This window comes from Hyperolius riggenbachi, chromosome 7, assembly GCF_040937935.1.
Source record: "Hyperolius riggenbachi isolate aHypRig1 chromosome 7, aHypRig1.pri, whole genome shotgun sequence".
NCBI lineage: Eukaryota > Metazoa > Chordata > Amphibia > Anura > Hyperoliidae > Hyperolius > Hyperolius riggenbachi.
In genome coordinates, this window is record NC_090652.1 from 299,021,508 (window position 1) to 299,038,955 (window position 17,448).

Consider the following 17,448-nt stretch of genomic DNA (forward strand, 5'->3'; position numbering starts at 1 on the left):
CATCCCACTGTGAATGTCACATAGACTTATTAGTTTCAGTAGAAAATACATATATTTACACATATGGGTACATCAGTCCTGAAAGAGGGACTAATGAGGAAAAAAGAGGGAAGAGGGATTTGGTTCCCAAAGAGGGACTGTCCCTCTAAAAAAAGGGACAGTTGGGAGATGATACATGGAATATATTGTTCTGATCCTGCTGCTTGTTGCAATAAGATAAGGCCATAGCGTGTATTTACATCCAGCAGGGAAGATGTGATAGCAGGAGGTGCTTGCTCCATACGTTGTATAAGTAGGAGGGGTTCAGCAATGGACTCTGACAGTCATAACACAGATTAGGAACACTCCGCTCTCCTCCAGCCATGCTGATCACCTTCTTCAGGCCGTCTTCCTTGATTCTGGCCCGGGGGTCCTCACTGCTGCTGCCATGCAGAGTTGGGGGGATACAGTGCAGAGCGGTAACAGGAGCCGCAGCAGCTGGAGTAACAGAGGGGGACAAGGGAAAGTTGAAGACACTGGAGGATTTACCTGGTCCCTCCCTGCTCACCAACCTGTACTGGCTCTTCATCAGAGGGTACGGCCTGCGATCCCAGGAGCTGCACGTAAGTCCTGAATTCATATACTATATATAATATATATACTGTCTGCATTGAATATGTATGAACATAATCCTGAGTTTCCATGGAACTTTGAAGCTTCTGTTGATCTTGGTGCCCTAAATAGGGCACTATGTTTCACCCTCCCCCTTAACCCTGTTAATAAAAAGTGGCATGTCCATGTTCTTCTACGCGCATGCTCATTGAAACCAAGGGCTCATGCAAGAGCAATCTTCGCTGACCTCTGTTTCCCTGTTACCGCTTGCGGACCCTCCAGCTGATGTGGTCCACTCTTCTTTTTCGGAACAAGTATGGCTGTGCCTGCGCAGTAGCTCTGACGTTCTATGGCCATGCTTTAAGAGGGGCGTGACCCCAATCAGATTACCATTAAGCCCTTGTCGGTAATCTTTGGAGGGTCTGTGCTCAGTGATTGGGGGGGGGGGGGGGCGCAGAGGGCAGTGAGTTAAGCTTCATTAGGATCCAACGGTTTTCATTAGGATCCAACGGTTTACCTCTTAGGTAAGTTTGTGATTTTGTACCTAAGCCTCGAGTATCAGTCCAGCAAGCAGGCCCACAGGCACATCTGGATCCTTATTCTTTTTTCAGGGGACAGAGCCACTTCCACTGTTGGCCTTGCTCACTGAATTATTCTGATTCAGATTTCCTCAGCCTGCTTCATTGTTTCCCCTCCTGGTGCTGTGCTAATGGCCTATGACCTCCATGGCTTTGCTGATCCCTTGGGGACCTCCTGTAGGCAGGAATGTAACGACCTTCCCTTTTTCTTGGGTGTGCTTGTCATGTACCTGTGGGATGGTAAGGACCCTTTTGATGTTGCTAATTTTTTCTAAGAACCTTGGACAATAGCTTCTTGTGGTTGGTGTCTGGGTCAAGGGACTACCTGTTGCCTTCAGCCCACTTGTTAGACACTTATTTGCAGCCATTACCTCGGGTACCATGGGTCTTTAAATACTATTGCCTCTCCAACTATTGCCTCTCCAACTCAGAGGGAGGAGTAAATCAGAGTCTGATGATGGTTGGAACCCCAAATTACCCTTATGCACCCCTTACTGCAATGGTGGCGCCCAGCTTCAACCCTCGGTGCTGAGCTCCGTGCTCCAAAACCACCTGCTTTGCCAGCGGGGGCTGTTCTTTATCCTCAACTAACCTGCTTTTCCTTGCAAACTGTTCTGGACTACCACCCCCTTCCAGTGGAGGTTCTGCCATTAATTGCAGCCCTGTCATCAGCAGACACATAGTCCTATCCTCTCTATAAGGCCTGGAATCCCACCCAGTAACTGCCAGATATTGTGTAGCCTTTCCTGATTGTTGCTGGACTCTAATCGCTGTTTGCGCACAACTGTCCCTGACCTGTTACACTAATTCTTGGTATCAATCCTTCGCCTTTCCTTGACTTTGCACTGCTATTTCTGTGCTTTATCTCATTACCTTGGCCATGACCCGGCATTCTTGACTTTGTTTATTGCTTGCTGTCTGTATTCTGCATACCTGGCTGTGCGTACGTGTGCACAGTATTTCATTGTTTAAGGTAGCCAATAGCCATGCATCTAGCGATGATGGGCACTGGGCAGATTCAACCAAGAGACAAATCTCACTCTAATCGAATCTGATCACAGAGAGAGATCTGTCAGCTGCCCATACACCACAGGCCGATTCCCGATTAATTTCAGCATGAAATCTCTCGGGAATCGGACTTGTGACGCTGCATACGTCCGCCTCGATGCTGTGCCCCCCTAATGTAAATGTCCCCCCGTATTCCAGTGCAAGGAATGCATTACCTCTCCGCCGCCTCCGTGTGTCCCCCAGCTGGCTTCTGGTATTCCTCCACTGCATACACACGCGCCCCATGTGGTTCCTAGTAAGGGCGCACGTGTGTGATGTCACAAGCGCACGCACCCTTACTAGGAAACCACGTGGGGCGTGTGCGTGTATGGCGAGGGGAATGCGTCCGGAAGCCAGCGGGGGACAAGCGCAGGCTGTGGACAGGTAATGTATACTTTACACTGGGCACCGGGGGGGGGGGGGACGGACGCATCTGGGGTTCCGTCACGTTTGTTGATCATCTGGAAATTGATCGCCATTACCGCCGGACACCTGATGGAGCAACATGCGCGATGGACAATGTGGCCAATTTTCATCTCAAAATTGGTTGCATTGTCGGTTGGGCATGCACTTGGCAGCACCGATTTTCATTCAATTCGATTCTAATAATTGAATTGGATGGTCGACCGGCCACCAAGTCGCCTGATGTAATGCTACCTTTAGTCTTCTTGTTATATTTTATGGCGCTGTTTAGCTGACCTGGCCAGGAGTAGTACAGTAGAATCCCTTTATAGTAAAACCCCAAGGGACCAGGCCAATTAGTTTATTATATCAGAAGTTTGCTATGGGCTTGATTCACCACTAATAACTCATATCACGGCCGTTTTGCGTGTGCATGCGATCGCGAAGTTGCGAAAATTCGTCAATTCGTGTTTTCGCATGTGCAAATTCATGATCGTGTGCAAACGTGAAAACGGCCGTTATATGAGTTTAGTGAATCAATGTAATGTAGTACAACATCTGCACTCCTAAATAGAGGTTGTGCACATACAGGCTAATCAAGTTATCAAAGAGGGAGGAGAAAAGCAACCTGCATATATACACTGCACTACCACATGGAGATATACAAATGGAAATGTTATTGAGTCACAGCAAAGATAACAGGATAAAATTAATTTAAAACCAGAAATATTGTTTAAACACATGATAATGTCAAACCAGATTCAAAAAACGCCACACCACCAAAATAAATATATGACCTGCGCTGCCTATACACTTAGCCTGGGGTTCAATTGAGCCCCAAGCATAAGATGGAGACCCGGGTCTGTGATAAAGTAGCAAATGCCTGACAGTCATAAATGCCATGCGCACAAAAAGAGTGCATATGAACGTAATAAAGAAAAAGTAAAAAGATAATATGCTGACAGCGAGATCAGTGACAATAAAGTGCATGAGCACAAGATGTGGGGCGCACAGGAACGATCCACGCGTGGCGTGGTCCACGTGACCACTTTGTCAGCTCCAGGAATGCTCCACACGTGGCGTGGCCCACGTGACCACTTCATCAGGAGCTGACAAAGTGGTCACGTGGGCCACGCGTGGAGCATTCCTGTGCGCCCCCGCCACCTGAATCCATCCCTGCCTCACTCCTTACAATCCGGAGACGCTTACTGGTGTAGTATGCCATCACTGTAGCCTGATTCCTGTATGCCTGTCACATCTTGTACTCATGCACTTTATTCACTGATCTCACTGTCAGCATATTATCTTTTTACTTTTTCTTTATCACGTTCATATGCACTCTTTTTGTGCGCATGGCACTTTGACTGTCAGGCATTTGCTACTTTATCCCAGACCCGGGTCTCCATCTTATGCTTGGGGCTCAATTGAACCCCAGGCTAAGTGTATAGGCAGCGCAGGTCATATATTTATTTTGGTGGTGTGGCGATTTTTGAATCTGGTTTGACATTATCATGTGTTTAAACAATATTTCAGTTTTTTAATTGATTTTATCCTGTTATCTTTGCTGTGACTCAATAACATTTCCATTTGTATATCTCTATATGGTAGTGCAGTGTATATATGCAGGTTGCTTTTCTCCTCCCTCTTTGGTTTAGGCTACTTACACACTAAGACGTTGCGTTTTAGGGGACGTTATGGTCGCATAACGTGCTCCTAACGCAACGCCTGCTGGTGCGGGAGAGGACGGTAGAGTGAGCAGCGTTAGGCGGCTCTATCTGCATAAGGTCTCCCAGAGTGTCGCTGATTGGCCGGCAGGACCACGTGATGCGGAGCGAGACACTCTGCATCACGTTGTCCCGCCGGCCAATCAGCGGCCGCCAGTGCACTGCATATTAAGTAGCCATGTGCGCGGCTACTGTAGCTGACTCTCCCCGCCTCATCTCCGCCCCCCACTGAGCATGTGCAAACAGTCACACAGCATCCTGCACTTTCACTACAACGTGCAGCGTTACATGTAACGCAATGTGGGCACTGTGAACAGCCCACTTGTGTTACATTGCTGTGCGTTGGGGGAGCGTTGCAGGCTGCACTAACGTGCGCCTGTAACGTCCCTGTGTGAAAGCAGCCTAAGTGAATAAAGCCCTATATCAGAAATTTACATACTCGAGCACTTAAACTATACTATAGTACTATATCTTAATTCTGTCAATAATTGGGATTCATTTTTTCTTGTCAATGCTTCAGCAAGTGAGTGTCTAATGGTGCCCATATACGGTACAGTAAAAACTTTGGAATTTCCCCATTTATTCAGCCAAAACGATCGAATCAGAAGTTGAAAAGATTGTTTGTTTGTTTTGTTTTTTGTTTTGTTTTTTTTGATGAAGAAAAACGTATCCCTCTTTTTTTTTTTTCTTATTAAAATCCAACCGGACATGTTGGAAAAATCTTTTTATTCGATCTAACAGAATTATCGAAATTATCTAATCGAAAAAATTGTACCTTGTATGGGCACCATAAGCCAGATCAAAATGCACAGTGCTCAATATGCAGGGACTTGCATGCAATAATCATGCAACACCTTGTACAGGAAGCATAGGTCTCATGCAGATACAGTGCTTATAGTGTGCTCCTCTGTCCACATTTCTGTGCAGCCTGGATGATACTGTTGGGGTGCAACCATGCACAAGCAAGTCACAGATGACAGGCAATTCCCTCAGTAATCAGGCAACAGGTTACACAAGAAGTATAGGTCTCACCGGCTGGTGCTTTTGAGGTAATCCACACAAGGTCAGAGTAGTATGCGGATGATGAGCAGGCTACAAGTGGCTGCCAACTTCCAGCCCGCCCACCGACCACGCCTGACTGACATATGACGCATGTGCCCACTTTCCAGAATAGCCGGATACAGAATACCTCAAGGTCCAAAAAGCAGGTTCACTTTAACTGAGGTGGTTCTATTCCAGGTTCCAGGCTTAATATACCAGGCGTTACGCCTATCTACTTATAAAGGTGATTGGCCGGGACATGAACATTTAGTTTACTATACACAAATGTTTACTGTATCAGTTTCCTATAATGAAATTACAAAGTATTTGTGCATACAATTTATTTAAATGAATATAATTCACTTATTACTGTGTGCAGAAGCTCTTACTTGTTTCTCTTATCTGACCGTGGAAGCCATAACACCCTCCCCTTTTGTAAAGGCAACACCCTCCCCTTTTGTAAAGGCAACACCCTCCCCTTTTGTAAAGGCAACACCCTCCCCTTTTGTAAAGGCATATGATAGCAAATTTTCATTAATTAGCAATGCACAAAGATTTTTGTGCGTGGTAACCCTTCCCAATCCCATGTTAGACTATGCCCGACATTGACCTTTTCATGCACAGGTCCAATGTAGGACATAGTCCGACATAGGAAACCTGGCTGCCACTAGGTGGCACTGTTGCCAGAATGCCAGATACATTGTACATTTTATCATTAATGATGGTTTCTTGCTGTTGTTTCTGTCTTGCAGAAAATATACAAGAAGCAGTATGGGCCGATCTGGAAAGCGGGGGTTGGACTGTATATGAATTTTATCACCATAGCGGATGTGGACCTGGCGGAGTCCCTACTGAGGCAAGAGGGGAAATATCCAGTGAGGTCTGATATGAAACTCTGGAAGATCCACCGGAACTTGCGAGACTTGTCCTACGGCCCTTTCACTGAGTACGTTCGACTCGAGCAGGTGACATACAACAGATCTGTGCCATTTAATAGAGCTAATGCTGAGTAATGAGGCTTCCTCCCAAAAAAATGTCTCTAGTCACGCCCTTATCACACCTCCAGTCGCACTACCATTGTACCTCCAGGCTTCATCACCCCTCCAATCATCTCCTCATCTAACTTTCAGCCAGTGGCGTACCTAGGGCATTTGACATCCGGTGCTGGGTATTAAAAGACACCCCCCCCCCCCCCAAAAAAAATAAAAAATGGGTGTGGCTATAACCTGCGGCGCGCGAAGCGCACTGCGGTGAAAAATGGGCATGGGCATGGCCATGACCAGATGAGGGCGGAGCTAAATAATTTAAAGTGAACCCGGGATGAGAGTGATATGGAGGCTGCCATATTTATTTCCTTTTAAACAATAGGGAGCCCTGCTGATCTATTTGGCTGCAGTAGTGAACTGAATTACACCAGAAACAAGCATGCAACTAATCTCGTCAGTTCTGACAATATTGTCAGAAACCCCTGACCTGCTGCATGCTTGTTCAGGATCTATGGTTGAAAGAATAAGAGGCAGAGGACCAGCACGGCAGCCAGGCAACTGGCATTGCTTAAAAGGAGATAAATATGGCAGCCTCAATATTATTCTCACCTCGGGTTCCCTTTAAAAGTGCTACGCAAAGACAGTGGGCCCAAGTTTTGGTGAGCCTTTTCCCAGAAAATTCACATAATTGTGCAGGTTTTCTCAAGAAAATACATGTAAAGTGAGTAGATTTGCCCAGAAAATAAATGCAATCATGGCGGTAGATTTGCCTAGAAAATACATGCAATCATGGCGGCAGATTTGCTCAGAAAATACATGCAATCATGTGGAAGATTTGACCAGAAAATACATGCAATCGTGGCAGACCTGGCCAGAAAACACTTCAATCATGTAGCAGAAAGATTTGACCAGAAAATACATGCAATTATGTGGAAGATTTGACCAGAAAATACATGCAATCATGTGGAAGATTTGACCAGAAAATACATGCAATCATGTGGCCGACCTGGCCAGAAAATACATGCAATCATGTGGAAGATTTGACCAGAAAATACATGCAATCATGTGGCCGACCTGGCCAGAAAACACTTCAATCATGTAGCAGACCTGACCAGAACAGTCGATACACCTGCTAATATAAATTAAAAAAAAACATTTACTCACCTGAAGCAGCAGCAGACCTTCTGTCCCGGCCTCCGTTCGGCGCAGCTCCCACAATCCTCTGCAGCCAGCCAGCAACTAAAACTCCCGCGCTTAGAGCAGGGCTATGGGAAAATGGCGCCCGAAGCCCTGCACTGCAGACTCAAAGTCTCCAGAGCAGGGCTTCAGACGCCATTTTACTGTAGCCCTGCTCTGCCGCAGCTGTGGGCTGCTGCTGTCAATGAGACGTCTATTAGACGCAGAAAGTCAGTTCACGCTGGGGGGTGCTTTAGGGGTGCTTGGAGAATGGCGCTGCCATTGCCCCAGTATAGCTAGTATAGTTGCCCCCAATATAGCTAGTATAGTTGCCCTTAGTGTAGGTAATATAGTTGCCCCCAGGATAGCTAGTATAGTTGCCCCCAGTATAGCTAGTATAGTTGCCCCAAATGAAGTTAGTATAGTTGCCCCAGTATAGTTAGTATAGTTGCCCCAGTATAGCTAGTATGGTCGCCCCCAGCCAGTATAGCTAGTATAGTTGCCCCCAGACAGTATAGCTAGTATAGTTGCCCCCAGCCAGTACAGCTAGTAAAGTTGCCCCCAGCCAGTATAGCTAGTATAGTTGCCCCCAGCCAGGATAGCTGCCCCCAGTATAGCTAGTATAGTTGCCCCAGCCAGTATAGCTAGTATAGTTGCCCCAGCCAGTATAGTTGCCCCCACTATAGCTGGTATAGTTTAGTTGCCCCCAGTATAGCTAGTATAGTTTAGTTGCCCCCAGTATAGCTAATATAGTTGCCCCCAGTAAGTATAGTTGCCCCAGTATGGCTAGTATAGTTGCCCCCAGTAAGCTAGTATAGTTGCCCCTAGTAAGCTAGTATAGTTGCCCCCAGTATGGCTAGTATAGTTGCCCCTAGTAAGCTAGTATAGTTGCCCCCAGTATGGCTAGTATAGTTGCCCCTAGTAAGCTAGTATAGTTGCCCCCAGTATGGCTAGTATAGTTGCCCCTAGTAAGCTAGTATAGTTGCCCCCAGTATGGCTAGTATAGTTGCCCCTAGTAAGCTAGTATAGTTGCCCCCAGTATGGCTAGTATAGTTGCCCCTAGTAAGCTAGTATAGTTGCCCCCAGTATGGCTAGTATAGTTGCCCCCAGTAAGCTAGTATAGTTGCCCCCAGTATGGCTAGTATAGTTGCCCCAGTAAGCTAGTATAGTTGCCCCCAATATGTATAGTTGCCCCCAATATGTATAGTTGCCCCCAGTAAGCTAGTATAGTTGCCTCCAGTGTAGGTGCCCCAGGAGTGGGAAGCAGGGCTAGATGGAGGGGCTGTGGAGGGGTCCCTCACCTGGGACCCCTCCTTCTGTCTCCCTCTCCCCCTCCAGAATAGCGGCGACAAGTGCGTGGCGGCCGGAGGTGTACAGAAAATTACTCACCTAATCTCCGCAATCCAAGCGTCATGACGTTACAGGTCTCCTCCTCCAATGCCGTCCACTGTGCTTCCGCTAATCAGGAAGCACAGTGGGCGGCATTGAAGACGGAGACCTGCAACGTCATGACGCTGCGCTCCACGCTTGGAACGAGGAAATCAGGTGAGTAATTGTCCATACGCCTCCGGCCGCCCCGCACTTGTCGCCGCTATTCTGGAGGGGGAGAGAGAGGCAGAAGGAGGGGTCCCAGGTGAGGGAGGGGGGGGGGATATGTCCCCCCTCCCCACCGCTGCCTCCACAGCCCCTCCTTCTAGCCCTGCTTCCCCCTCCTGCTGTGCTGCTGTGGGGGGTCGTGGCGACACCCCCCTGGGTGTCTGACACCCGGTGCGCCACGCTCCCCTCCGCTCTATAGTAGGGACGCCACTGCTTTCAGCCATACCTTTATCACTCTTCTAGCTACACCTTCATCTCCCCTCCAGTCATGTCTTCCTCACACCTCCAAATGAACCTTCAACAGCCCCGAAATTTTGTGTTCATTACACCTGACTTCATGGCCCATACGCAATTAAGTTTTTCTCCTGAGTTTTTCTTCTGGGTGATATTTTGAAACTTGTCAATAAAATGTCTTTTAACCAATAAACGACCGCTTCAGGAGTGCAGCTCTGGGGGCGGAGTTTGCAGGGGATCGCAGGTGCCGATGTGAGCGTATCCCCGCTTGAATGACCCAACGGGTAGCCAACTCCTTTGAGGACGCCGCTCCCCCACCTGCTGCGTGACATCTTGCACGCGCCGCTCCATCGTCCCTCTGCCCCCCCCCCCCGCATAGCAACAGTATGCGTTAGCAGCTACATAGCTGACATGCATCTGTACAGGCTGCCCCAGCAATGTCGCCCCAAGCGGACCGAACCTTGAGAGGCGACATTTATCACCTGTGTATGCATCTTTAAGGCTCATACACACCTACCAACAATCTGTCCAACTATCTGCCAGACTTGTCTGTTAAGCCTCATACACACGCTCAACAGCGGTCTTTTATGCAGCCCAATTGTCAAACAGCTTTTGTTTTGAAACGACAAAAAAGAAGTATTTTCCTATTGTCCAAAAAGCTGATAACACTGATAAGAAGTCAATCCAACTGTTGGATTGACTTCTTATCAGTCTTATCAGCTGTTTAAACAATAGCAAAAGACTTTTTTAGTTGTTTCAACTTGTTTGACAACAAAAGTTGTATGGGGCTAAAAGGTGCGTACACACGCACTATTAAAGAGAATGACAGGTCCGTTAGACCCTCCCGCTGGGCGGTCGTTCTCCCGACAGTAGTTCGTGTGTACAGTCTGTCTGCAGACTGATAAGGCTGTTTCTGAACGATCCGCTGAGCCTTATCAGTCTGCCGACAGACTGTACACACGCACTACTGTCGGGAGAACGACTGCCCAACGGGAGGGTCTGACGGACCCGTCATTCTCTGTAGTAGTGCGTGTGTACGCACCATAACAGACAAGTTTGGTAGATAGTTGGACAGATCGTTGGTAGGTGTGTATGAACCTTTAAAGGTGGCCACACACGATACAATAAAATGATCCGATTTTACAGCAATTCGATAAAAATGATCGGATCACCCGAAAAAATCTGAAGCTTTTTTTTTTTATTCAACTGAAAAATCCGATCGGATTTCCCGTTTTCTTCGATTTTAATCGATCCGGAATGCCAGATATTTTTCTTCAATCTTTCTAAAGATTGTATGGTGTGTGTTGGATTGTCAATTTATTAATATACACACCCTAGCAATTTTGTCAGGGTTTCCAATCATTTTTATCATAACTGGAGGGAAATTGAACATACTTGTGTGGTACATTGGTCATATTTTTGAAATGTTACAATCAGTCAGAAAAATGTATTGCAATTCTTAAATTGAACAGATATTTCAAAAATTATTATTATTATTATTATTTAGTATTTATATAGCGCCGACATATTACGCAGCGCTGTACAGTGTATATATATATATATCTTGTCACTAACTGTCCCTCAAAGGAGCTCACAATCTAATCCCTACCATTGCCATATGTCTATATTATGTAGTGTAAGTACTGTAGTCTAGGGCCAATTTTTTTAGGGGGAGCCAATTAACTTATCTGTATGTTTTTGGAATGTGGGAGGAAACCGGAGTGCCCGGAGGAAACCCACGCAGACACGGAGAGAACATACAAACTCTTTGCAGATAGTGCCCTGGCTGGGATTCGAACCAATGGTATGGTGTGTGGCCACCTTAAGCCCCATCTACACCATCGATTCATTGATTCGATTCAATCTGACATGTCCGATCGGGATTCGAAACAATGGCAATGGGATTCGAAACAATGGCAAATTGAATGGAATCCCAATCGGACATGTTGGATTGAATCAATTAACCTCCTTAGCGGTAACCCCGCTGTGTGACACGGGGTAAGCCGCCGGAGGGTGCCGCTCAGGCCCTGCTGGGCCGATTTACATAATTTTTTTTTTGCTGGACGCAGCTAGCACTTTGCTAGCTGCGCCAGCACCCCGATCGCCGCCGCCGCGCACCCGATCGCCGCTATCCGGTGCGGCGCCCCCCCCCCCCAGACCCCTGCGCTGCCTGGCCAATCAGTGCCAGGCAGCGCCAAGGGGTGGATCGGGTCTCCCAATGACGTCCCGACGTCGCTGACGTCGGTGACGTCATTCCGCCCCGTCGCCATGGCGACGGGGGGAAGCCCTCCAGGAAATCCCGTTCTTTGAACGGGATTTCCTGATCGCCTATCGCCGGAGGCGATCGGCGGGGCTGGGGGGATGCCGCTGAGCAGCGGCTATCATGTAGCGAGCCCTCGGCTCGCTACATGATTTAAAAAAAAAATAATTAAAAAAAAACTGCTGCGCTGCCCCCTGGCGGTATTTTTCATACCGCCAAGGGGGTTAAAATCAATGATCGGATCAGACAAAAAATTGTATGGTGTAGATGGGGTTTAAGACTAGCAGTGCTAATGGGAGGTGTTTATGTTATCTCCTGCACTAAATGCCTATTGGATGCAGGGATGCACTTTTAATAATCCCTAGTGGTGATCAGCAGCAGCAGCTGGCCTCACAGTGATGTGTCAACAAGCAGTTAAAGCGACCTTAAAGGGATACTGTAGGGGGGTCGGGGGAAAATGAGTTGAACTTACCTGAGGCTTCTAATGGTCCCCCGCAGACATCCTGTGCCCGCGCAGCCACTCACCAATGCTCTGGCCCCGCCTTCGGTTCACTTCTGGAATTTCAGACTTTAAAGTCTGAAAACCACTGCGCCTGCGTTGCCGTGTCCTCGCTCCTGCTGATGTCACCAGGAGCATACTGCGCAGTCGCAGACCATACTGGGCCTCAGCAGTACGCTCCTGGTGACATCAGCGGGAGCGAGGACACGGCAACGCAGGCGCAGTGGATTTCAGACTTTAAAGTCTGAAATTCCAGAAGTGAACCGGAGGCGGGGCTGGAGCATTGGGCACAGGATGTCTGCGGGGGACCATTAGAAGCCCCAGGTAAGTTCAGCTCATTTTCCCCCGACCCCCCCCCCCCCTACAGTATCCCTTCTGTGTGGCCTATAGTGCTTGAGAAGGCTTCTACTTACACCGTGTCAATATGGAAGCCTTAAACTTCTTATACAGGATCTTCTCAAAAATGAGCATATTGTGATAAAGTTCATTATTTTCTGTAATGTACTGATAAACATTAAATTTTCATATATTTTAGATTCATTACTCACAACTGAAGTAGTTCAAGCCTTTTAATGTTTTAATATTGATGATTTTGGCATACAGCTCATGAAAACCCCAAATTCCTATCTCAAAAAATTAGCATATTTCATCCGACCAATAAAAGAAAGTGTTTTTAAAACAAAAAAAAGTCAACCTTCAAATAATTATGTTCAGTTATGTACTCGATACTTGGTCGGGAATCCTTTTGCAGAAATGACTGCTTCAATGCGGCGTGGCATGGAGGCAATCAGCCTGTGGCACTGCTCAGGTGTTATGGAGGTCCAGGATGCTTCGATAGCTTATCCAGAGTGTTGGGTCTTGCATATCTCAACTTTCTCTTCACAATATCCCACAGATTCTCTATGGGGTTCAGGTGAGGAGAGTTGGCAGGCCAATTGAGCACAGTAATACCATGGTCAGTAAACCATTTACCAGTGGTTTTGGCACTGTGAGCAGGTGCCAGGTCGTGCTGAAAAATGAAATCTTCATCTCCATAAAGCTTCTCAATTGGCCTGCCAACTCTCCTGACCTGAACCCCATAGAGAATCTGTGGGATATTGTGAAGAGAAAGTTGAGAGACGCAAGACCCAACACTCTGGATGAGCTTAAGGCCGCTATCGAAGCATCCTGGGCCTCCATAACACCTGAGCAGTGCCACAGGCTGATTGCCTCCATGCCACGCCGCATTGAAGCAATCATTTCTGCAAAAGGAATCCCGACCAAGTATTGAGTGCAAAACTGAACATAATTATTTGAAGGTTGACTTTTTTTGTTTTAAAAACACTTTTCTTTTATTGGTCGGATGAAATATGCTAATTTTTTGAGATAGGAAATTTGGGTTTTCATGAGCTGTATGCCAAAATCATCAATATTAAAACAATAAAAGGCTTGAACTACTTCAGTTGTGTGTATTTGAATCTAAAATATATGAAAGTCTAATGTTTATCAGTACATTACAGAAAATAATGAATTTTATCACAATATGCTAATTTTTTGAGAAGATCCTGTATAGTTACATAGTGCCCTTTGCCTCAGAATCTACAGGTTCTCGCAGAGTTTTCATATGTCCTTGGCCACGCAATGCATTCCTGGGATGCCTGGTGCATCCTGGGAGATGTAGTTCCTCTCCATGCATCTGTGCTGGGGCACTACTGCCGCGGCCATGCATGAAGAAGAGCATGGTCATGATGAAGCTCTTATCGGGTTTCTTTTAGGGGTCCAAGCATGGCAACGGTGGGAAGCTTCTGCTTGATCCAGAGGCTTCTCTCGTTAGGCAAGTATTTTTTATTTTTAACATTAGACCCGCCTTCGGTACATTTTAAGCAGAAGGAAGAGAACAGTTTTGTTAAAATTACCACAATTCAAGAAAGTATAGAGGTGATAATTTTCTCTATAGTAGCAGAGAAGAGTAGGCATAAAGCAGGAGGAAACATGGAAGCTAAGATGCACCTGTGGCTACCTATGATGGGCAAGGGAAGTAAGGGAGAAGTGACAGCTGGGACCAGGGCCGGGCCGAGACATAGGCTGGAGAGGCTCCAGCCTCAGGGCGCAGTGTAGGAGGGGGCGCAGAATTCATTCAGCTGTCATTCCTAATTGTGTTTGAAGCAGAAAGAAATAAGAAAAGGAGATACATGGCAGTGACTGCAAGCCAGATAACTAGATATTAAGGTATTGGGGAGGTTGTGGGCCCTGTGGCGCCTCTTAGTCTAATAGCAATCAGTGTGTGACGGCTGGGGTGGGAGGGATGGAGGGGCGCATTTTGGTGTCTCAGCCTTGGGTGCTGGAGGACCTTGTCCCGGCTCTGGCTGGGACAGGCAGCACACTTGCAGTGCATTTTGGTGGGTGTTAGTAGGTTCATGGAGGGTGAAGTCTAGGGTACCAGGACATCTGTGCCTATAGGCTCCTGTGAGGTAAATCTGGGCCTGGTCAGGAGCTGCATCATGCTACATTTCTGCTGCAGATTAAGAATGGATATTGTCCTGTCTCCACAGGGAGGGCCACCGTTGGTACACACTGCGCTCTGTGCTCAACAAGAGGCTGCTAAAGCCAGCCGAGGCGGTCCTCTATACCGGGGCCATCAATGAGGTGGTGACTGATTTCCTGATCAAGCTGGATGACCACAGGAAAGCGACACCTTCAGGAGTCATGGTGAATGACATTGCCAATGTCCTGTATCCATTTGCATTTGAAGGTGAGTTTATGCTCCACTGATGCCACCTCTAATTTTCTCACTCCCCCCTCCCCCCCAATTACTAACACAAAACCACCCACACTGCAGTGTGAACTGGTATAGAGTTCACATATTTTAAATTCCACTGTGACCTTTGTTAAAAGGAACCCCATATTTTCCTGCCTCTCTCTTCCTCTCCCGCATCACTTCCTCTCCTACCCGCATCACTTCCTTCTACATTCATTCATTTTCTTTCTCCTTCCTCTGTTTCTCTACAACTCTGCTGCTCCTCTCATTCCCTTCTCTCTCTTCATATCTGCTTTCTCTGTTTCCCTCTTTACACCTGTTTACCCTCTTTCTATCTTTATGCACCCCTACTCTCTCTCGTTAACATCTTTTCCAGTTCAGTCCTACTTTGCCCCCCCCCTTTAAATATTAATACTCTCCTCTTCCCCACCCTCTATCATTTTATCTTCTCCTGTCCTTATACCCACTTTTAGGTGTTTTCCTGTCTTCCCCATCACCCTCTCTCATCTCCACTCTACTCCCTTCCCCTCCCTCTCTTATCTACCTCCAAATACAAATCCAAAAAAGCTTTATTGGCAGGGCCAAATACATTTAGCATTGCCAAAGCAAAACAAAACATTAACATGGGGAGGGGGGATTGTGTGAATAGGGGAAGGATATAGGGGGTTGGGGTATATAGTCCATAGGTGTGTGGAGGATGTAAGGGACAGTATGGGGGACTGGGATATACAGTCCATAGGGGGTATTGGGGGTGTACAGTCCATGGGGTATTATGTTCCTCTCAGTTGGTGGCAGGCAGTGATATGTCGGGCTGCTATTTGCACAGTTTTTTCCTCCTCCCCAGTAGGATATAGAGTTTCCTCTCCTCATCTGTGGAGGTAAAATCCTGGATGTGGGTGGAGAGTCTCTGGAAGTGGGCGGTCCTCAATGGTGTATATTTGCTGCAGTGTAGCAGGAAGTGGGCCTCATCCTCCAAGACCTCCTGGTCACTTTGTCTGCACAGACTCTCCTCCCGCGGCTTCTTCTGTGGCGCCCTGTCTCCATCTCCAGGCTGTGGGCACTCAGACGGTACAGACTCAGGGTCTGTCTGTCTTTGTGGTGGTGAAGCCTCTTCCCTTCCCCTCCCTCTCTCATCTCCCCTCTCTTCCCTTACCTTCCTCGACCCTTTCTCATTTCCCCTCTCTTCCCTCAACCCTCCCCCCCCCCCATCTCCCCTCTCATATCACTCCTCTTTTTCCTTCCCCTCCCTCTCATATCCTCCCCTATTTTCCCTCCCCCTCTCATCTCCCATCTCTTAACCTTCCTTTCTATTTAATATTTTAAATCTTATATCCTCTCTTTAAACCTAGGAATTTCCTATATCCTGTTTGAGAGCCGTATTGGCTGCCTGGAGAATACCATCCCCCCAGAGTCCCAGAAGTTTATCAACTCTATAGGAGCCATGCTGAAATATAATGTACTTGTGTCTATACTACCAGCCTGGACCCAAAATCTGTTACCCTTTTACCGGCTGTACCTGGAGAACTGGGACAACATCTTTGCTTTTGGTGAGTGAGTGTAAAACCTTAAAGAGGAACTCTTGTTAAAACACATACAAATAAGTACATTTCTCCCAGAGTAAAATGAGCCATAAATTACTTTTCTCCTATGTTGCTGTCACTTACAGTAAGTAGTAGAAATCTGACATTATCGACAGATTTTGGACTAGCCCATCTTCTCATAGGGGGGTTCTCGGGGTTTTATTTATTTTTAAAAGCACTTAGTGAATGGCAGTTGCTCCATCCAACTGCCAAAATAGTGTGCAGCCAGCGAGTGTGCCATGCTGAGAATCCCCCATGAAGAGATGGATTAGCCCAAAATATGTCAGTAATGTCAGATTTCTACTACCTACTGTAAGGCCCAGTGCACACCAAAACCGCTAGCAGATCTGCAAAACACTAGCGGTTTTGGGAGCTGATTTCAGAGCGATTCTAGGCATGTTTAGAGAGGATTTCTAAACATGCCTAGCGTTTTTGGAGCGTTTTTGTGCAGCAGATTACAAATATTGTTACAGTAAAGCTGTTACTGAACAGCTTCTGTAACAAAAACGCCTGGGAAACAGCTCTGATGTAGTGTTTTTCAGAGCAGTTTGCGTTTTTCCTATCCTTTACACTGAGGCAGAAACACTTCTGCAAACCGCAAACGTGCAGCAGGAGGCACGTTTGTGGTTTGCTACAATCCTAAAACCGCCGGTGTGCACCAGCCCATTGAGATACATTAACCGAGTGGTTTGACAGGTGGATGCGGCCGGCGGATCGCATCAAAAACCGCTCGGTGTGCACTGGGCCTAAGTGACAGCAACATAGGAGAAAAGTAATTAACGGCTCATTTTCCTCTGGGAGAAATGTGCTTCTTATTTGTATGTGTTTTAAATTTTAAGATTTTTGCGACAGTTCCTCTTTAAGCAACTGTCGTTTAAAAAGCGCATCCAATCATGTGAATGAACAAGGCTTGATAACATTTGAATGGCAAATGCTGCATTTAGACGCTCCTGTCACCCACAAGCAAGGAAATACAAAAATTTTGACAGTACTTTTT

The 17,448-nt window shown here is 46.9% G+C and overlaps 1 protein-coding gene across 1 annotated transcript in view; it reads left to right on the forward strand.

Annotated features, from left to right (window-relative positions):
• The first annotated feature begins 362 nt into the window (after positions 1–362).
• LOC137526179 (sterol 26-hydroxylase, mitochondrial-like) overlaps positions 363–17,448 on the forward strand; it is a 48,482-nt gene continuing 31,396 nt past the window's right edge. The window contains exons 1-4 of the mRNA XM_068247399.1: positions 363–602; positions 6,136–6,329; positions 14,666–14,865; positions 16,221–16,418. Coding sequence (XP_068103500.1) covers positions 363–602; positions 6,136–6,329; positions 14,666–14,865; positions 16,221–16,418 — 832 coding nt within the window. The remainder of the gene's footprint in view (positions 603–6,135; positions 6,330–14,665; positions 14,866–16,220; positions 16,419–17,448) is intronic.